Source organism: Lissotriton helveticus, chromosome 11 (genome assembly GCF_964261635.1).
Source record: "Lissotriton helveticus chromosome 11, aLisHel1.1, whole genome shotgun sequence".
In the NCBI taxonomy this organism is placed as follows: domain Eukaryota; kingdom Metazoa; phylum Chordata; class Amphibia; order Caudata; family Salamandridae; genus Lissotriton; species Lissotriton helveticus.
In genome coordinates, this window is record NC_136072.1 from 126,550,148 (window position 1) to 126,572,524 (window position 22,377).

At 46.9% G+C, this 22,377-nt stretch overlaps 1 protein-coding gene and 4 non-coding genes across 5 annotated transcripts in view; all 5 read right to left on the reverse strand.

Annotated features, from left to right (window-relative positions):
* Window positions 1-22,377, reverse strand: part of LOC144790747 (uncharacterized) — a 65,362-nt gene that overhangs the window by 20,541 nt on the left and 22,444 nt on the right. Inside the window, exons 6-13 of the mRNA XM_078665455.1 lie at window positions 21,375-21,436; window positions 20,783-20,843; window positions 20,357-20,409; window positions 12,220-12,281; window positions 4,766-4,788; window positions 3,687-3,709; window positions 2,782-2,851; window positions 142-203 (exon numbers count right to left, since the gene is read on the reverse strand). Coding sequence (XP_078521581.1) covers window positions 20,404-20,409; window positions 20,783-20,843; window positions 21,375-21,436 — 129 coding nt within the window. The 3' untranslated portion in view covers window positions 142-203; window positions 2,782-2,851; window positions 3,687-3,709; ... (1 more) ...; window positions 12,220-12,281; window positions 20,357-20,403. The remainder of the gene's footprint in view (window positions 1-141; window positions 204-2,781; window positions 2,852-3,686; window positions 3,710-4,765; window positions 4,789-12,219; window positions 12,282-20,356; window positions 20,410-20,782; window positions 20,844-21,374; window positions 21,437-22,377) is intronic.
* LOC144793197 (small nucleolar RNA SNORA73 family) lies at window positions 3,176-3,396 on the reverse strand. The gene has a single exon (XR_013602841.1). It is a non-coding gene; the product is annotated as a small nucleolar RNA SNORA73 family (small nucleolar RNA).
* Window positions 3,838-4,056, reverse strand: LOC144793203 (small nucleolar RNA SNORA73 family). The gene has a single exon (XR_013602846.1). It is a non-coding gene; the product is annotated as a small nucleolar RNA SNORA73 family (small nucleolar RNA).
* LOC144793303 (small nucleolar RNA SNORD2) lies at window positions 20,183-20,252 on the reverse strand. Its single transcript, XR_013602892.1, has one exon. It is a non-coding gene; the product is annotated as a small nucleolar RNA SNORD2 (small nucleolar RNA).
* LOC144793302 (small nucleolar RNA SNORD2) lies at window positions 20,478-20,549 on the reverse strand. Its single transcript, XR_013602891.1, has one exon. It is a non-coding gene; the product is annotated as a small nucleolar RNA SNORD2 (small nucleolar RNA).

Here is a 22,377-nt window from a genome sequence, read left to right on the forward strand (position 1 = left end):
CTTTGGCATACAAGGAACAGGATTAGGACCCAGCAATGGATATATTTCCTATAGGCTTGCAAGGTGGAACATAAGCCTCCGCAAGTTGCTAATCGCCACTTTTACCGTATTACAGTAGTCTAGCTAGATAAAAATACTTACCAGTTGGCATACAGGACCACGGCACACGTCGACATTACAAGACACGTCTCACAAAGTGCACCCTTCAGAGGAAAAGAAAAACATTAATTTAGCAAAACTGGCAGGGGCTACAACATTTGCAAACATGTCAGATACAGGGAAAAATTGGGCACATGGTGGGCGACCAAGTAAAAAACTACAAGGACAAGTGTTGGCAAAGTCAACAGGTCTCAATTTTGCAAGAATTTTAGCTATTTACTTGTAAAAGCGATGTCTAACTCAGCTGTGGCGTCGATGTGAGTGGAATTGTGGGTTTAAGTTAGTTGTGGAAATGTGGCATGGAATTGTTTGGATAGTAGTTGTGTGGTATGAGTGGCCTGGAATTATGTGGAATGAGATGGTGCCATTTAGTGAAATTGTGGACGTGGAGTTTGTGGGATGTTATTCTGTGTTGTGGTGGATGTATGTGTGGCGTTGTGACGTATTGAATTAAGTGATTTGTTCAAAAATAGTGTGGAACAGTGCGGCTTTGAGGAAAATGGATTGGAATTGTGGCATGGGGTGCATTTATGTGTTGCTATGTGGCATAGAGTGGTTTTATATGGAAGACACTTAAGCTAGCAAACAGCACCTATGCCGTGCTTCCCTGTCGAGGCTGTGTCATCTAAATGTTTACCATAAGACATTAGTTGTGGTCCAAACTAAATTGTTTGTGGCTCACTCTTGTAGATGTGTACAAGTGTGCATAAAGACAGGAACGAATTTGAATTCAAATATGAAGGAAAGGTCAAACTAGTGGAAATTTGGAAGTAGGTCTCTTGGTGCCAGAAAGCACTTCTAGGTGCAATGAACCTCATGGCAAGATCCAGCAGAGGAGCATGGAGCCACATGTTAAATGCAAACATGCTTAGTCTAACAAACCGATGGAGCTTTTGAATGGTCGTGCACAAGGAGGAATATCAGTCGTAGTTCAGTCTGTGCTAAATAATGCACGCTAGTATTCCGATGGTACAACAGGAGTATTCAGCGCCTGCACCTCGCCTCCTATTCTGCGTTACTGATCACAGGCGTGTCCATGCAAAAGTTGAACGTGATGCTGGTTTTTTCGCGGTGCACCAAGTGCCCAGCATGTGGATACGAGCCTTAAGCAAGCAATGTAAATACCACAGGAGACTGAATCCGATTCCTGTGTCAACAAGCATTAATTTAAAGGGAGCAGAGATGGTTCGGAGGCAGCCAGTTTACAGAGTAGGCCAAATGGCAAAATACACAAACAGGATGTAGCTGGAGGCCGGAGCCCAGAGTGCCTATTTACTTAGTTTAGGCTGCATGGAATCTATTCTCCACAGACATGTGGTGAAGACTATGCTTACCAACAGTTATTTTGCAAACGCCAGAACCAACCTTATTTTATTAGGTCTAGGACCCAAGAGGCCCATTCATGCGAGTAGAATAAAATTCTGCAGAACAAGGTGCTGTAAGTTTCTTCCCATCTGCCACGAGACAGGGCATGCTACGAGTGACGAACGTGGGAGCAGTGTGTAGGGTGTTTACTAAGATAGTAGTAGAAGGGCCAAAAATAAGTCATAAGTAAAGTCCTTGGCTATGTGGAGTCCAACTTTTATTAAAATCTATAGCTGGTGCGGGGGGAGGGGGGACTGGACACTGATGGGTGATTATATCTAAGTCTACTAATTCCATGCACAAACAATGCCTTACCAATGGTTACGGAGCCACAGGTAAGGCAATTTTGCCAGGCAAGGGTGCAGCTTTGATAACAGACTATAAGCACCCCTTCCTGTGCGAAGCTCATGGGGCTCAAAAAAAAAAAAAAAAATTTAACGGTATTCTCATTTCAAAGAATACTTATTAGGTAATGTACGTGCAGGGAATTCGTATTTAATCATTAGTGTCATTATAACTAGCCAGATGAGGTTCTGTTAGGAGTGGTACAAGGGATAATTTGTTCTGGTCCGGGCGAAAAGCAGTAGGGGTGAAACATGTAGACACTCATGGTGTAAGTCTCCATTCCCCGTTAACAGCGCAAGCTACAGGATTTAATAAGATTTAGACTCCATGTACTTAATGTTATGTACTTATTTCATAGTCACCCTACAAAGTGCTCCCATGTAGTCAAGTCATAGCACGGCCCGTCCTGTAGCGGAAAGAACCAGATGCAGAACGCCACCTGGGGTCACTTGTGGTTGAGGGTTATTTTAAGAAAACTAATTTTAATCTACACCCCGATAGGGCAGAGTTTAATAGCAAATTGACTTCCTTTGGTTATCTACGCAAGACAGGAGGCTGAGTCCACATTGAACCTGGCCTCCCCGCCCCTTTGTTTTTGTAAAAAATAAAAAATAAAGTGTGCCAACAACATTCTAAAACCTAAACTATATTGAACATGCAGCATAGGAAGCAGTGAAATACAGTTTCATTTCTTGGAAGGAAACAGAGTGCTGCAGTCAGTCTGCCAATTCTAGCTTCAAACTCCTTTATGGCAACCATGTTCTTCTCAAAAGGCAGGCTATGGCCCGAATATATGAATTGGCAAACCACCTGAATTTAAGACAGGACTTTTTTTAATAAAATGCTATAAATTAGAGGCATGGTATGCTAAAAGTAGCAATAAAAGAACCAATAAAATCCAGAGTTACACACCATCACTGCTGCTCTTCAATTATTCAATATTGAATGAAGAGCGTTGTGGCCAGTCAAAGCTGCTTTCCACCTACAGAAAAGCAAATTGAGTAAGTTAGGACTCGAACGTACTGGTACACACAGCTACATTGTCAACCACAAGTTATTTCCACCTGACGCAGAGCAGTTTAGCTGGGCTCACATTCACTGTAAACTGATGCACAATGTTACCCACATGGCAACAGTGTCAAGAGACAGAAAGTATATAAAGCATTATGCACGGTTGAAGCAGCGATGCTGGTAAAGCAGATGTTTCCAAGCACCAATACCCTGAGCCGTTTGTTACTCAAGTGTCCCTTCTGCAACGACTACATATATGCACAGGCTTATGTAGCCTCATCACGTATGCAACTGGAAGTGTATCCTGCATGGTTTGTCTCCTCAGTCATGGTCCGAGGACTCTGAGAAGTCGTAGGAATATACAGGATGCAGCTCAACAACCCGAAGACTGCAAGCAAAGCTTGCTCTCCAACGGCGTGGAAAGGGACTGTACGTCATGGGCCCAAAAGCCTATGCTCCCATATGCCACTAGGACAGAGCTGAGGGAGAGCAACCTCCTCCAGATATCCCCGTTGGATCACAAATGGCATGAAGCATTACACCCCACCAATAAACAAAGAAATACCATTGCCATAAATGGAAAACAGTTTGAAACTAAACTTAAATTCGATCCAAGCTCACTTGACCGAAACCCAAAGATGCATTTATTCACTATGCAGCAACCCTTTGACAAGAACCACACAACAGCATCACACTTTAGATATCTAAATTACACAACACCCATGCCATCTTCACTCAGAAGCACGAAATAGTAAATTGAGTCGATGTAAAGTAATTACACTAGGCCTTTGGGACCTACCACTTACCCAGAAGATGGAGGATCGTTAAGCTAAAGAAGAAAAAGTACAGCTATTAATACAGGCAAAAATATTCAAACAAAATATTTGCCCTCACCCCAGCAGCAAAGGGCTACAGTTCACCACATCCACCCTTGTTTGCGCACAGCCACGTAATGCATTGTGTACCCTGCATGGTTTGTCTCCTCAGTCATGGGCCAAGGACTCTGAGAAGTCGTAGGAATATACAGGATGAAGCTCAACAACCCGAAGACTGCAAGCAAAGCTTGTTCTCCAACAGCGTGGAACGGGTCTGTACATCATGGGCCAAGGGCCTACGTCCCACATGCCACTAGGACAGAGCTGAGGGAGAGCAACCTCCCCCAGATATCCCTGTTGGGTCACCACTAAAATTACATGTTACAAGCCAAATGAACTAATCAAAACCAGCAAACCACAGGCAACCCAAACTAACTTGTTCCAAGTTCAGTGCAAGCGTAGTTTTCCAAAGGAAACAGGCTATTGTACACGTTAAGGATTTCCCGAATAATGTGCCACATTATCTTTAAGGTTACTAAAGCGCCTTTTTCCTGCAGTTGTACCATTGCGCTCTATCACATTTCAACTCTACCGTTTAGATCAAGTGAAAAGATTGACACAACACATTGCGCCCGTTATTGAATGATGTACACATTCTGACCTAGCGAGTGTAGTGTACCAGACAGGTAAGCAGTTCTGATTCAGACGTAGTACTATGGCAAGTCTTCGCTTGACCACCACTAGGCCATCTGGCCCTGTGCAATGACTTAAGTACACGTTGGGGCTTTTAACTGAAACGGGAAACTGACAATCCAGATACCTGAAGGAAACGAAACACCAGCTACCAAATTATATGCCAAACTAAAAAATAAACAGCATTTTGTAGAATCCACTGAAGAAAAAAGTGTAAGTCTTGCGATAAGCGGCCACAACTAATGCAAAATAATTTCATCAAAAGATAACTAAAGCCAACGAGATCATTCCTAACTCAAATAATCGCTTATATGTGAAACGATAAACGCATCAAAACATTCCCAACGCACAACATAAATGTGGAAAGTGCCACTTACCAGAATAGGCTCAGACATTACTCCTATGGGGAAAAAAGAAAATCTGCTTAAAGAGACAAGATGAGGCAATACTGAAGAAAGATACATGGAGTTAAGGGGGCGTGGCTTGGCAGCCGATGGAGGTAGACGGGTGAGCGCTGAGCTCCGCCGTGGCCTCCTCCATTAATCCTGGCGCTGGTGATCCTGATGGCCTTGGAGCCCCGAGTTTGCCCGCATCTCCTCCTGTGTGCCTGAGGGCCTGGCCGGAGACAGTGGAGACGGATAACTGACTGCGCGGAACCCGCGCTGCGCCCAGTGTTCGGTGGGCGGCGCCGGCCATCTTGCGGCCTTGACGCTCGGCCGCATCCCCGGCCTCGAGTGATCCGGGGGCCGGCCCGCAGCGGTTCCTGACCGGCCGCCGGCCACCACGGGACCCGGAGCCCTAGATTTTTGAGCCCGCCGCGGCGGCGGGGCTCGAACTACTTCACTGCGGAGCATCAGCAGGGGCACAGCGGGGGCACCTGCAGGTGAGCGGACCTGATACCGCCCCGGCCCAGGGGGGCCTGCTGCTGGCCGGACAAGGAGCGTGTGGCTGTGCTTGGACTTGGGCCTCTCTCAGCGCGGCCTACCAGGGTCGCAACTGCCCGGCGCTGCCCCTTGCCAGCCTGACCTTGGGTGTTCCCATTGTGCGCCAACTGTGGAGCGCGGGCTTGGGGTGCAGTTCAGCCCTGCGCGACCCGGGATTGGGCTGGGACCGGGACCGGACCCTGTGCAACCGGCCTGAGTGGGGGTGGTCCTGCGCTGATCCCTGGCCTTCTGCTATCGAGGGGCTCTGCTGCCACCGGGGAGCCTAGCGACCTGGCTCTGAAGACCCCCCGGGGGACCTGTTTCTAGGCGCCCGGGCGCGCCTTTCCTGCCCCTGTATCATTGGCACCCTGGAGACCCGCCCCTGTCGCCAATCTGGGCTGGTGGCCTTGTACATTGCTTGCAGACTTAGAGGAGCGGTGCACTCAGAGGGGCTCCTTGGGCTCGGTGGACTGCGAGGCGACGAGCGGGGCCCGGGAGCCATCGGAGAGCTGCTGGTTTCGGGGGCCGGCGAACCCGGGGGACGTGGCGCGCGGCGAGCGACCCAGAGGACTGCGGCCTGGTGAGTTGGACGCAGCAGTAGACGCCGACCCTGTTGCTGCGAGGGCGAGACGCGACCACCCCCATGGGGAAGCGCCCCCTAAAGCCCCCGCCGGAAGCTGCTGGGGGGCCGGTGGATGATCGGGGCCCCACTCTGGATCCCATCCCGGCGGCGGGCCTACCGCAAAGCCAACTGGAGCAGATCCTGAAGGCCATCGCTGACACCAGGGAGGCCCTGCATCATGACATCGGGCAGGTGTCCACGAGCCTGGGCCTCTTGCGTGCAGACCACGGCAAGTTGGCGGATCGGGTCAAGGAGACCGAGACCCGGATTGCTGAGCTGGAACCTTCGTCGAAAGCGGCGAACGGCTTGCTGGGGGAGCTGCAGCAGAGGGTGCACATTCTGGAGCAGCGGGCGGAGGATGCAGAAGGGCGCAACCGCCGCAACAACGTTCGTGTGGTGGGCCTACCAGAGAAAATTGAAGGGGCCGACATGTTGGGCTATCTGGAAGCCTGGCTGCGAGATGTGGTTGCTCCGGAAGGGCTCTCGCCGTTCTACACTCTAGAGCGTGCTCACCGCGTGCCGGCTCGTCCCCCAGCCGAGGGCCGGCCTCCCCGCCCGGTGGTGGCGCGGTTGCTGCATTACAGAGACCGGGACCTCATTCTGCAGAGGGCGCGAGCTCTGGGACCCTATCGAGTGGACAATGCCCAGGTATCCATATATCCTGATTACTCCTTGGAAGTCCAGAGGCAGCGGTCGACTTTTCTGGCGGTCAAGAAGGCGCTTCGGGAGGAGGGCATCCGCTACTCTCTCCTGTTCCCAGCCCGCCTACGGATCACGCTAGATGGCAAGTCTTCCTTCTACAACACTCCCGACGACGTTTGGAACTGGCTGGAGCTCTACAGGACCGGCGCGGATGCTCTTCATGCGACCGGGGAGCAGCGGCGGGCGCCACCACGACCCAGGCGGGGCAGGAGACGCAAGAAACGACCAGCAAAAGTTCGGACACCCACGGTCTCACAAACTGAGCTGGAGCGCAGAGATGCCCTCCGGGCGGTCTCTGACATCTCCCAAACATTGGACTCCGCGACGGCTATGGGGTCGGGATCTCGAGGTGGCACCGACGGGGGGTCCTCGGAGGAGTCAGTGATTGGAGACCCCGCGCCACCCCATGTCACGCCTGGAACTGCAGATGGTTTGCTGGACGAATGAGGCTGATGCTCCCCCGGCAGTGGTATCGTATAGCCTGATGTGTTCCTGACCGGGGTTTGGGGCTGTGGCGGCATTGACCTGTTGGGCCTGGAACTGGAGTTGGGCGGCCAACCTTTGAGGTGATGGTCGCCTTCCTTATGGAGGGGATGCGGGACACTTGGGGCATGAGGGGGAGGCCTAACTGGCTTGAAAGAGTGAGCTGCTTGCGGTCTGCTGAGAAAGGTGACAAGCCACCCCCTCTTCTCCCACACATACTGTGGGACTCTGGTAGTTGCCAGAGACTGTTACTGTTGGGACTTGCTCATTTGGATGGGTTTCTGCTGTTGGGGACCTATTCTGGGGAGGGGTGGGACATGGGGTTGTTGGGGATTGTCGGGGGTTATTTCATGGGGAGTGGCCAGTGTGCGTGCGAAAGTTGCTTTCTTTGGGGTTGTGTTTGTCGTAGGGAATGGGGACCCTCCTTGAACTGAAATGTGTGACCTGGAACGTGAGGGGCCTGAATTCCATGCTGAAACGCCACAGGGTTCATGCCCATCTTGTCCGCAGGGGGGTTCAGGTTGCCTTCCTGCAGGAAACCCACATTGATCTAACTGAGGGGCGGGCTCTGCAGCGCAGATGGCGGGGGCAAATGTTTTACACCACCTACTCGGCCTTTGCGCGGGGGGCTTTGATATGGGTCCGGGCGGGGGTTCCTTTCCAGCCTCTGGTGACGATAGTGGATCCCGAGGGGAGGTTTGATGCTGTGCAGGGCCGCCTAGATGGGAGGGACGTGACGCTCTGCAGCGTCTACGCCCCTAACGTAGACCAGCCTGCCTTCTTTGCGCGACTGTCTGGGAAGCTGGCGACTGTCCTGGCTGGTACGGTCCTGCTTGGGGGGGGATTTTAACTCAGTGCTGGATGTGGAACTGGATCGCTCACCCACCCCTCGCGCAGGCAGCGGCTCACAAGTTGGCGCAGAGTAGGAGAGCGTGGCAGGGTAGCTGGGGCCTAGTCGATGCGTGGAGGACCCACCACCCAACGGAAAGGGATTTCTCCTTTTACTCCCCCCCACACGATCTGCATGTTCGTCTAGACAGCATTCTGTGTTCACTGGACATCCAGAGCCTGGTCCGCCACAGTGAGTACTTGACTAGGACGGTGTCTGACCACAACCCTTGCCTGGTGACGATACAGTGGATGAGGCGACGCCAAGCTATCCCGACGTGGCGGTTGAATCCGCTGACGCTGGAGGACCCAGCATTTAAGGCCAGTGTACGTAGCGGGGTGGAGGGATACTTTGACACCAATGTGGGCACGGCCTCCAGCCGGGCACTGGAATGGGACGCCTTTAAGGCGGTAGTCCGGGGCGTCTGTATTTCGGCTACTTCGGGTGTCCGTAAAACCCTGCTGCAGGATGTAGAGCGCAATGAGGACCGTTTGCGCGCTGAGGAGAGGCGCAGCCACGCGGACCCTGAAGCTCATGGAGCGGTCTCCGAGGCTCGAGAGGTAGTGGCGGCAGCGCTGGAAAAACTGCGCTGCTTTGATTATAAGGAGTTCCTGGTCCGGGCTCATGCCGAACGCGACGAAGTGGGCTCGCTACTGTCATGGTTGGCCAACCCTGGAACCCGAGGCTCCCCTATAGTGGCGCTCGCCACTCCGGAGGGGCGCATGGTCTATACGCAATTGGACATTAACGACCAATTCCATCGGTATTACGAACATCTTTATAGGAGTAGGATGCCGGACCCCCCGGCGGAGCTGGAGGAGTTCCTGGTGGCGGCGCAGCTGCCCAGGCTCGATCCGGAGCACGCGAAACAGTTGGGCGGCGATATCTCCGTGGGAGAAATCAGGGTGGCCATCAAACACATGGCCCGCCGCAAGACTCCGGGTACGGATGGGCTCCCGATCGAATTTTACGTGGCCTATGCGGATGTGCTGGTTCCGCGTCTGCAGGAGGTTTATCGAGAGGCCTGGAACTCGGGGTGCTTGCCAGCGTCTACACGCGGAGCCTTAGTGATACCCTTACTGAAGCGAGAAGGTGATGCGAGCTGCCGTTCGGCGTACCGCCCGCTCTCCATGCTCACCACGGATTACAAGATCCTGAGCCGGATCCTCGCGACACGGCTCCTCACCCACATGCGCTCCTTGGTGCATAGCGACCAGGCGGGCTTTATTCCTCAACGCACCACTGCCACGTGTGCGCCGGTTGCTACGGATCATGGGAGGGGAGGCCGCTGACTTTCCGAGTGCCGCGGTCCTCTCGATTGACATCAAGAAAGCATTTGATAGCGTCGAGTGGCCGTACCTGCTCCGTGTCCTAGAGGCCTTTGGACTGGGCGAACGATTTGTGAAATGGACTGCCTTGCTCTATGCCGCGGCTACGCCCAGTGTCAAAACGGGGTCCACCATTTCAGCCTCTTACGCGGTGGGTAGGGGGACCCGACAGGGGTGCTCTCTATCCCCCTTGTTATTTGCACTGGCCATAGAGCCACTGGCTGCGCACGCCCGGCTGGGCCGAGCGTATGCAGGGCTCCCGCTAAGGGCCGACACCCACTACATCTCTCTCTATGCGGACGACTGTCGTCTGTTTCTAGCGGACACGGACGACTCCCTGCGCGGGGCCGAACGGCTCCTGGCGGATTTTGGTCATCTCTCAGGGCTGAGAGTCAACTGGGGGAAGTCTTGCCTCTTCCCGCTGACTCCGGGGGCCGGTGACGCCCAACCGGAGGGTGCCTTGCGATGGGAACACCATTGCCTCCCCTATCTGGGCTCTTTCATCTACCACTCGCCTGCGGTCCTCCTAGACGGTAACGTCAACAGGGCAATTCGGAATCTACAGGGTTGCATGGGTTTCTGGCGGACGCTGCCGCTCTCAGTCGCGGGACGAGTCGCGTTGCTGAAGATGGTGGCACTTCCCCGACTGTTGTACCTGTTTCGCACCCTGCCGGTCTGGATTCCCGCATCTGTTTTCACCAGACTCCGCTCCCTAACGACGGGGTTCATCTGGGGTTCGGGTAGACGACGGGTTGCGCTGACCACGTTGATGCGCCCCAGAGCGGACGGGGGCCTTGCTGCCCCGGATTTTGAGTGGTACTATCTGGCGGCTCAACTGCAGTGGCTCACCCAGGCGGTGGCTTTGGAGTTCCGCGGCCCGGACGATGTGTCGGGAAAATTGTTCCCGAGACACTTCCTCTCCTTTATAGTCTTGGGCCAGAAACTGGACCTGACTCAGCTCACTTTGGAGGAACGGACGATTCGCAGCTGTTGGCTTCGGGCTCACAAACGCTCCGGTGCCGTTCGCCCTTACGCCCCGGAAATTCCGCTCGGGATGTGCACAGCCTTCCCGCATGGCGGGGACTGGTCAGCACTGGCGATTTGGGAGGAGCTTGGCCTGCTGATGGTCGGCGATCTTTACAAGGATGGCTCGCTGATTCCGTTTCAGGAGCTGCGAGACTCTTACGATCTACCGAGGGGTGAGTATTTGCTACACGCTGCATTGGTGGCTGGTATTTGCCGCTACTGGAAGTGTGGGCTCACTGAGCCGCAGACGTCGGAGTGCTGTCAGTATGTGGTGACGGCCGCTGGCACCTACAAGGCTGTCACGTGCCTTTATCGACGGCTGTCGGCTGCTGCCCTGCGACCCCTGGATGGGCTGCGAGCCAAGTGGGAGGGGGACATGGGGCGGTCTATTCCTGACACGGCGTGGCCACAGCTACTGCGCAGGGCATGGAAGGGCACGAGGAACGCCAGGTTCCAACAGGTCCAGTTTTTTACCCTGCACCGGGCGTACCTAACGCCGACGAAGATCTCGCAATACTTCGAGGGTGCTTCCTCGCTTTGTCCCCGATGTGGGACTGCGGATGCGGACTTCGCCCACATGTTTTGGACTTGCATCAAGCTGACGGGTTACTGGGAGGCGGTAATGTCCTGCCTGAATGCTGTCACGGACCAGCAGATCGCTCCTGACATGGGTACATGCCTCTTACTGTGGTTCCCTCACACCCCTCGCACTCGAGTTACCAGCAAATTCTGCGACCTGGGTTTAATATTAGCTAAACGTGAAATCTCCATGCACTGGAAATCTACTCAAGGCCCCAGCTACACGCGGTGGAAGACCACTCTGGAGCGCTGGGCGAAAGCGGAGAGCACATTGCGGCTGCGACAGGCTAGGAGCCTAGATAATGACAAGGCGCTGGAGGTGGCCAGGGCGTGGGAGGCCTTGGTGGTAGCGCTCCAACAGCCGGATGGAGACCAGAGTGAGGATGAGGGAGGGACTCCAGGGTGAGGGCACAGGGACCGGGCTTTCTCACACATACCAAGGCGCACACACTACTTACTATTACTGATGGCAACCATGGGGGTCTTGACACTCCGTTGAATGACACCACTTACCCTTTGCTGAGGTCCCTGTCCAGGACGGGCGGGGATAACAAGTTGATGACTGGAAAGGAAGAAAGCGGCACACTGGCTACTGGGGGGGAATGTAGGGTGGGGTGGGCACGTTGGGGATGGTTCTATAAAAAAAGGTGTCGTGCTTGAGCTGAGCTGATTTACCGCATCGTTCACTGATGCCTGAGTTGCTTTTATGCTGTATTGTATCCTCAGCACTTGATTGCCAATAAAAAATATTTTTACAAAAAAAAAAAAAAAGATACATGGAGTTAAACGTATCAATTCTATGCTCCCACAATCCACCAGGACAGAGCCACGAGAGCCAACTCCTGGGTATCCAGGTTGGGTCACATGGCACGCAGAACAAAAGAAACATTTAAACTATAACATTCCATCATAATCACCACGTTTACCTACAACGCTTGACATATTGCCTTAAAGCCAGAAAAGAAACCAATATAAAACGATGGGCGTGAACTAAGCCCACATGATACAGCATGCCACTGCCTAGGCTCGAAAAAGGAAAAGAAAGGCTTCCACCATGTGGCGCTGAATGCAAGTCTTCACAGCAATGATTTAAATAAGCACGATGGTCTTAATTAACATCTCTGAACAGCATGTTGGCCACAAAGTAGTGATGAACTACAACGGTGTAGTCATCGTGGAGCGTGGCCGTTAATATACCCCATCAAGAAGTCTGCAAAGTTTAAGAAACGTTACAGAAATGTAGTCTTTTAGGGGAGGTCCGAGGTGGGCTGATATTTACCTGCAATTGTGCTGTGAAGAGTCACTCTAGAACGAACTGCGCTTTCTTCGGACATCGTAATGCTCTAAAATACAGAAATAAAAAATTAGCGGAAAGCCTTCAATACACATGAATTTCGTGGGAGAAAATGTCCAATGTTTGAGAACAAGCCCAATATTAGCAAGTAGGAAATAACCCCTCGAGTATTACTAAATAAATAAGAAAATGGTACCTTGGTTCTCGGTATAAATTTTCAATTGAAATAAGGAATAATAATGAAATATTCCTTATTAAGTGTTTATATCACTATGACCACACTTTATGTATGTTTACCTTTTACAATCTCCTATCTCGTCGTGAACCACAATACGCCTTGGGCTATTACTGATTGATTTTTTATTTTATCAAAGTAAAGAGATTTAAAAAAAAAAAAAATTTGTTTTCAATTCTAACACATTTGTATATACAAATAATTTTTACATATATACAAAAAGAAGCCCTTCATTTCCAAAATAGGATGTCACAATGAAAGAGTAGACCGGACATTCCTATCGAGATCAAACAGAATAATGTGAGGAAAACAAATAGGTAAAACTTATTTCAACCAAATGTTTTTTTAGTTCCTCAACAAATTATTTAAATTAATCAAAAGTATTTTTTATATATATCTGTTGTCTCTTTACAGTCGACGCGTTTCAGCCAATCAATTCTGGCCTCTTCAGGACTAGGGCTATTCAAAATCCATCTATGAAAATAAAAATTGGGACAGACATCACCTATAGATCCTATAGACTAATAACATAGTTACCTATCTACATATATACATATCACCATTAGATTGAGCATCATTTTTCTCGATATTACTTCTGTGAGCAGACTGACCAATGTGACACTTAATTGATTGATTAAATAGACGAGGGCATGTTTCTGATGACTAGATTCCTAATATACTACATTCCAATAGTTTCCTGAACTTTTACATCTTGTTATATTTAAACAAAGTTATATTTTACATGATGCAATCTTAGTTTAAATTATTGCAAAAGCAAAAAAAATTCTTTAAATTTTTTTTAAAATTTACCAGGTTCTAGAGACATCAGGGGCTGGAGGTAGTTTTCAAGTTGTATCTCTCTTTCCCACTGGGCTCGGATAATATCCAGGTTATATAAATATTACATGCACTGCCGGTGTTTGGGTGCAATGTATCTCCCTGTAAGCTTTTCTACAGCATCTAGGTAAAGAGGGCATTGAGAAACCCTGTTAGTAAACTATATCACTGGGCCGGTGTTCCTAAGGCGCGCGCTCGAACTAAAAGAGGCACCCACTTACTCAGCTGTCACCTAGAACGCCTCTTCCTTTTATTTGCTCGCGTTCATTTACCGGAGCTTGGCCGTGTCTGACGCTCTCTTCCCGGGGTCTGTAAAAATACAACATACCCCGCGCTTGTGAGTCTCACGATTTATCTGTGCAGCGCTAGCCCATATTTAAGAGTTTAAAACGGCACTTACGTTTTTATGTGTCTATTTCTCTTCGATGCAAAGTCGATCTGCTGGCTCTGTTGTAGTTTGCTCGTCTCTATATGTAGACGACATAAACAAGGGACTACCTCTTCCGGGTTCAAAGTAAAAAGGGAGAAAGGACTGCTATACTTAGTGGCTGCCAGAGTTGCCACAAACAAGGGACTAAGCCCACCATTAATAAAGTGCTCGAAACTGACATAGAAATCGAGCTTTATGTTATATAAACTCACAAGCTGACCAAATTAATGCAGTCAAACGACTATATTTGGACAAGGTTTCTTTTTTAAAAAAATAGATCTTATTATTAGTAATATTGTGCCCTTAATTTTAGTGATTCTAATGTCACAAATAATTTCATATTTACAATCTTTTGAGGTCAGTCGCTCCTCACAATCTAAATAATGTTTACATTATTTTGCGCTTTGGTAATATCATTGCATGTTACATCAAGGAACAGAACTACAGTGTATTACACTTCAAATTCATTTCATCATTACAGTAAGGACCAGATTTCGTCTTTTTCATTTAACCCTGTGGTTGCTGTTTTATATTTTTCAATCATTCTCGCTTCTAATCTATTCAGTTTGGATTCAATTTCTTCTGGTCTAATTTTATCTAGTACACAAAGCACTGACCAGGTTATGTCTTCCTCTGAGTGTTGATGAGTTTCGAAATGGTGTACTAAAGGAGCCCCTGAAGTTTTACATTTGATGCGTGACTTGTGTTGCAGGATGCGTTTTTTGACCAACTGTGTGGTTTGCCCAATATAAGACTTTTTGCACGGGCAAGTAACACAATAAATTGTGTTTCTTGTATTGCAATTAGAAAAACTTCTTTGTTGGTGCATAGATCCATTAATTTCAATTTCTTTTGAGTCAGATGTCAAAGTACAGGCCACACAATTTAAACACCTATAATGGCCAATTATAGGGGGTAATTTCAACATTCCTCTTAAATCCGTTATTTTTTTGTCTTCTTTTCTCTCTGCTCTCACAAGCATTTGTCTTATATTTTTGCCCTTTTTAAAGGCAAATAGTGGTTTTTCGATTCCTAGATGTTCTATGATTTTCCAGTGTTTCTGGATAATCTTTTTGATTTTATGAACTTTTGGGTCAAATGTCAAGACGCATGTTAAAGGTGACTCTTTTTCTGTTATTTTTGGAATTAATAGATTTTCTCTTGGCGTAAACCACGCTCTTTTTAGAGCATTTTTTACTAACCTCCTTGGATAACCTCTATTTACCAATTTTTTTTTTTTCAGGAGTTCTGCACTTGCAAAATAATCCTCTTTCTTACTGGAGTTTCTTTTGATTCTTAAAAATTGGCCATAGGGCAAATTTTCTTTTAAAGTTCTGGGATGGCAGCTGGCGAAGTGTAATAATGTATTACGATCTGTCGGTTTAGTGAACAAGCTGACTTCAAGTTCTCCATCGTCAGCCTGTACATAAACATCTAGAAAGTTCAATTTCCTTTGATGGTACGCCATAGTGAAGTTAAATTCAGCTGTGCGGGAATTAAGCCAATTGTGAAAATCCTGTAGTTTGGTGATATTTCCCTCCCAAATTAGAAAAATCTCATCTATAAAGCGACACCATATTTTTATGCAATTTTTGAAGGGATTAGTGTCACTATAGATTAATTTATTTTCAAATTCGGCCATCACAAGGTTTGCTATTTCCGGTGAAAAGCTACAACCCATAGCCACTCCTGACGTTTGTAAATATAATTGACCTTTGAAATTGAAAAAATTATTTTTTAGACAGATGGTGGCCAAAGATACTATGAATTCTGTAGGGACTTGATGTGGTCTCTCTCTAGCATTTAATACACTAGCCATTACCGCTATAGCTTCATCTTGCGGTATATTCGTGTACAACGATTCTATGTCTAAAGACACTAACAATTGGGTTTCTTCGTTGAACGGTAGTTTTTCAATCTTAGATATAAAATCCATAGTGTCTCTTATGTATGATTTGGTTTGTTTGACAATTGGAAGTAGAAAAAAATCTGTATATTTGGCCAAGGGTTGTACACGAATATACCGCAAGATGAAGCTATAGCGGTAATGGCTAGTGTATTAAATGCTAGAGAGAGACCACATCAAGTCCCTACAGAATTCATAGTATCTTTGGCCACCATCTGTCTAAAAAATAATTTTTTCAATTTCAAAGGTCAATTATATTTACAAACGTCAGGAGTGGCTATGGGTTGTAGCTTTTCACCGGAAATAGCAAACCTTGTGATGGCCGAATTTGAAAATAAATTAATCTATAGTGACACTAATCCCTTCAAAAATTGCATAAAAAAATGGTGTTCGCTTTATAGATGATATTTTTCTAATTTGGGAGGGAAATATCACCAAACTACAGGATTTTCACAATTGGCTTAATTCCCGCACAGCTGAATTTAACTTCACTATGGCGTACCATCAAAGGAAATTGAACTTTCTAGATGTTTATGTACAGGCTGACGATGGAGAACTTGAAGTCAGTTTGTTCACTAAACCGACAGATCGTAATACATTATTACACTTCGCCAGCTGCCATCCCAGAACTTTAAAAGAAAATTTGCCCTATGGCCAATTTTTAAGAATCAAAAGAAACTCCAGTAAGAAAGAGGATTATTTTGCAAGTGCAGAACTCCTGAAAAAAAAATGGTAAATAGAGGTTATCCAAGGAGGTTAGTAAAAAATGCTCTAAAAAGAGCGTGGTTTACGCCAAGAGAAAATCTATTAATTCCAAAAATAACAGAAAAAGAGTCACCTCTTTAACATGCGTCTTGACATTTGACCCAAAAGTTCATAAAATCAAAAAGATTATCCAGAAACACTGGAAAATCATAGAACATCTAGGAATCGAAAAACCACTATTTGCCTTTAAAAAGGGCAAAAATATAAGACAAATGCTTGTGAGAGCAGAGAGAAAAGAAGACAAAAAAATAACGGATTTAAGAGGAATGTTGAAATTACCCCCTATAATTGGCCATTATAGGTGTTTAAATTGTGTGGCCTGTACTTTGACATCTGACTCAAAAGAAATTGAAATTAATGGATCTATGCACCAACAAAGAAGTTTTTCTAATTGCAATACAAGAAACACAATTTATTGTGTTACTTGCCCGTGCAAAAAGTCTTATATTGGGCAAACCACACAGTTGGTCAAAAAACGCATCCTGCAACACAAGTCACGCATCAAATGTAAAACTTCAGGGGCTCCTTTAGTACACCATTTCGAAACTCATCAACACTCAGAGGAAGACATAACCTGGTCAGTGCTTTGTGTACTAGATAAAATTAGACCAGAAGAAATTGAATCCAAACTGAATAGATTAGAAGCGAGAATGATTGAAAAATATAAAACAGCAACCACAGGGTTAAATGAAAAAGACGAAATCTGGTCCTTACTGTAATGATGAAATGAATTTGAAGTGTAATACACTGTAGTTCTGTTCCTTGATGTAACATGCAATGATATTACCAAAGCACAAAATAATGTAAACATTATTTAGATTGTGAGGAGCGACTGACCTCAAAAGATTGTAAATATGAAATTATTTGTGACATTAGAATCACTAAAATTAAGGGCACTATTACTAATAATAAGATCTATTTTTTTTAAAAAGAAACCTTGTCCAAATATAGTCGTTTGACTGCATTAATTTGGTCAGCTTGTGAGTTTATATAACATAAAGCTCGATTTCTATGTCAGTTTCGAGCACTTTATTAATGGTGGGCTTAGTCCCTTGTTTGTGGCAACTCTGGCAGCCACTAAGTATAGCAGTCCTTTCTCCCTTTTTTACTTTGAACCCGGAAGAGGTAGTCCCTTGTTTATGTCGTCTACATATAGAGACGAGCAAACTACAACAGAGCCAGCAGATCGACTTTGCATCGAAGAGAAATAGACACATAAAACGTAAGTGCCGTTTTAAACTCTTAAATATGGGCTAGCGCTGCACAGATAAATCGTGAGACTCACAAGCGCGGGGTATGTTGTATTTTTACAGACCCCGGGAAGAGAGCGTCAGACACGGCCAAGCTCCGGTAAATGAACGCGAGCAAATAAAAGGAAGAGGCGTTCTAGGTGACAGCTGAGTAAGTGGGTGCCTCTTTTAGTTCGAGCGCGCGCCTTAGGAACACCGGCCCAGTGATATAGTTTACTAACAGGGTTTCTCAATGCCCTCTTTACCTAGATGCTGTAGAAAAGCTTACAGGGAGATACATTGCACCCAAACACCGGCAGTGCATGTAATATTTATATAACCTGGATATTATCCGAGCCCAGTGGGAAAGAGAGATACAACTTGAAAACTACCTCCAGCCCCTGATGTCTCTAGAACCTGGTAAATTTTAAAAAAAAATTAAAGAAAAATTTTTTTGCTTTTGCAATAATTTAAACTAAGATTGCATCATGTAAAATATAACTTTGTTTAAATATAACAAGATGTAAAAGTTCAGGAAACTATTGGAATGTAGTATATTAGGAATCTAGTCATCAGAAACATGCCCTCGTCTATTTAATCAATCAATTAAGTGTCACATTGGTCAGTCTGCTCACAGAAGTAATATCGAGAAAAATGATGCTCAATCTAATGGTGATATGTATATATGTAGATAGGTAACTATGTTATTAGTCTATAGGATCTATAGGTGATGTCTGTCCCAATTTTTATTTTCATAGATGGATTTTGAATAGCCCTAGTCCTGAAGAGGCCAGAATTGATTGGCTGAAACGCGTCGACTGTAAAGAGACAACAGATATATATAAAAAATACTTTTGATTAATTTAAATAATTTGTTGAGGAACTAAAAAAACATTTGGTTGAAATAAGTTTTACCTATTTGTTTTCCTCACATTATTCTGTTTGATCTCGATAGGAATGTCCGGTCTACTCTCTCATTGTGACATCCTATTTTGGAAATGAAGGGCTTCTTTTTGTATATATGTAAAAATTATTTGTATATACAAATGTGTTAGAATTGAAAACAAAATTTTTTTTTTTTTTTTTTTTTTAAATCTCTTTACTTTGATAAAATAAAAAATCAATCAGTAATAGCCCAAGGCGTATTGTGGTTCACGACGAGATAGGAGATTGTAAAAGGTAAACATACATAAAGTGTGGTCATAGTGATATAAACACTTAATAAGGAATATTTCATTATTATTCCTTATTTCAATTGAAAATTTATACCGAGAACCAAGGTACCATTTTCTTATTTATTTAGTCTTCTCTACCCAGGTACCGGCTGGTTGAATGGGTTTCCCCTGTTATTCATAGACCCTCGAGTATTACAGCGCACAAATCTCCACATTGGACACCTGCCTTCCAAACTGAACCCGAAACTTATCCTAAAGTAGAAGTTATTTTAAAAAGTATGAAAACCACTCCGGCTTGGAGAAGGACCGTTATTTGAGTCACTACCACAGAATTACCATAAACACGCAGCTAGTTTAAAGGATATTCAGGTGCTTAAGAGCAAATTAAAGTTGATACACACCATATATACTCAGTATAAATTTGCCAATTTTGGAGCTTACCTTAAATGTTTTATCTAGGTGAAGTAGCTCCCTAGCATGAGTTAAGCGCCAAGCACCGCATCTTTAGTGGTGTAAAAAAATAATCTACGGATGGGTTCAATTTAATAAACCATGCTTATACCTGCTGCAGATCCGGAATGTACGCCGGAAAAACGTGGTTCAAGTGAGGCTGCACGGAGCTGCGATACCTTCTGAATTGCAACTGGGTAAATGCCCATGAGTAATACTGAGTGCACATATCTCGTCACCCGGACACCTGCCAAGGATATTCCGAGGCGCTAAAGAGCCAATTATAAATTGTGTTTCTACACAGCATGAACATGCCAATTCTGGGTCCGGCCTCAAGTATAGTCGAGCTGAAGGAGCTACCTAGCGAGACGCTGAAGAAGCTACCTAGAGCCGCTGAACACAACTCTTTATTCACTCTAGGTGTAAAACATACGGATAGGAAACCAACACCCCATGATGTAATGGGGACCAATGTCACTCTTCCATGAACTTTTGAGGCTTTCCTAGCCACAGGCCAATGCTATCCACGTTTAGGTCAATACAGGGCACAGTAACAGCTGTAGCCAGAGAAGCCTAAATGCCCCACGAGTATGAAATACCGACAGCACCAAATGTACGAACCACTGAGGCATGCATCAGAGAATTATGTTTCTTTAGTAGACCAGTTTGCCCCACCACCCTGTTTTAAGGGGGGGGGGGGGGGGGGGTACGACAGTACAGCTAATTTCTTCGCTGAAGTATTCAGTGTGCAGACTAACCGTGCTCAGAAGATACAGAATAGGAAAGCAACTGCAGTTGTTCACACTAAAATATCTCAGTATGCATTGCTCAGGCGAAATGTTATAGAAATAACTACTTCACCATCAGCCATAATTACGCCATGCACAGTATGATGTGTTAACTGGACCCGGGTGGGGGGCAAAGTGATCAGCGTTAAGTTATCACCATTTGGTTGTCTGTCCCGAAAGATGTTTAAACCATCATTTCACTTTGCCCTGCTTCACACGCGTTGTACCACCCTTCACTGCCCCGGGTCACAGGTCATGTTTTGGCATCAGTGGCCAAGTTACACGCCCACAATAAAGTTAGAATTACCTGCATTTCAGCCTTCACTGATCCTGTGTTCCATTTTGTCCGAAAGTCTACCCCTGTAGGAGACAAAGTCGTAATCAAATCCGTGTTTTTAACAGAGACACGAGCAACACACGTCAGTTTTAAGTGATCAGCGTAAGGTTTTATCACCATTTGGTTGTCTGTCCCGAAATATGTTAAAGCCATCATGTCACTTAACCCTCCTGGAGGAACACAGCATTTCTCGAGTCAACGCATAATAGAAGGTGAACCATGTTTACAAGCCCTAATTAAAGGCTGCATTCAAAGGCAACATGTTTTTTGCATCTACAAGTTCAGCAAACGAGCTCTGATTAAATAAAACCGACCGTCTCAAAGTTGCGAGAGGCTACGGCTAAATCGAATAAACTTTAATTCAGACTGTCCAAAAAACAAAAAATGAGTGCTTACCAGAGACTGCGCACGCCGATAGGCTGATCCAAGCTCCATACAAGTTACTCTGCGGCACTCCCTTCAGAAAACCAGAACAAGGAAAAAATGAGACTAAACAGTACAAGCGAATATAGATTTAAGCATCAACACAGCAGTTAACCTACACGTTAAAGTTAGACTCGAGACATCTGGAGTATCTGCAAGACCCACTTTACATTGAATTGCGTTTCTAGGTTTGTCGGCCACAATATAGTGATGGATTACAACCGTGTAATCCACTGTGGAGAGCAGTCCTTGATCTGCCCTTAAGAACTGGCTGCAAAGTACCAAGAACTTTGCAGCAATAAAAGTCTTTAGGGGAAAAGAACCAAACTGGTGCAGCACACGGTTGCTTACATTTGGAAGCAACGAGGTTTAAAGTGGCCATCATGCTCTCACGCCCCAAAAAATGGCGGTTAGGGCGCGCAACCACGTGACATTGTGTGTGCAAAGAGGCCCACATTCAACAATACAACTTTTTTTTTTTTTTAACTCGACCATCTGATACCTCGACAACCAATGTGAGGTTTGTTACCACACAGATTCAGAGTTGTTCTCCATGTAATGTTACCTGCAACTGTGAAAGGCGGCGCCTGGTTCCGGTTTGCCTTCTTCAGCCCCCATGTCAGCGAACTGGAGAATAAAAAGAAAGTGTTTCAGTCGGAGCTCACATAGTCCCCTCATGGCAACAGGACCCCCCGCCCCACTCATGGATACCCTACAAACATGGAATAATACACAGGACACAGTGTTTGGTTGGAAAGAAAATGCTGCAGGATTTATTACATACAACATATGTAATCAAGATGGGTTATCTTACGGGCGATCCAAGGGCAGGCCGCATTCTCGCCACCTGCCCGCCTGATGAGGCGGGCAGCGCAGTGTGGAACCACCTGTGTGCTGCCCCATATGTTAATTAACTAAGCTCACGCCCCGAGGGGCGGAGCGCAACTAGGCAACCCCCGGTTGTACAGGCCCACAACCGCCCGAAGGACTACTGAGGCGCCGACACGTGTACCCAGACCTCCCATGAAGTCCAGGTGTTAGGCTCTGGCACCCCTATGTGCCTGCTGAGGTACAACGCTGCACCTCTCTGCTTCCGGATGACCCTGTAACTCCACCTGCAACGAAAATGAAAACATTAAAAAGTTCAAGCAGTCCCACCCCAAATTGGCGCACGGGTAAGAGGTAGGGAGGGGAAGTGCGTCCTAATCGACCGTCTGTCCGTGGTGAGGGGCGGCAAAGAGGCCTGAACATGGCGAGGGGGACTTAAGTACCCCTCGCCCGGCCTGCCGCCCCCCGAAGCACGTCACTGGGCCAGCCTCGTTCCTTGCTGGACCCCTCCTGCCCGAGGGAGGAGGGAGTACCTGCACGGAAAGGGGGCGGGGGGAGCCCCCCGGCGACTAAGGTGCCGCCCTCTTGATGGCCACCGGGTGGCCTCAGGCAGCTGCATAGTCCCCTCATGGCAACAGGACCCCCCGCCCCACTCATGGATACCCTACAAACATGGAATAATACACAGGACACAGTGTTTGGTTGGAAAGAAAATGCTGCACGATTACATACAACATATG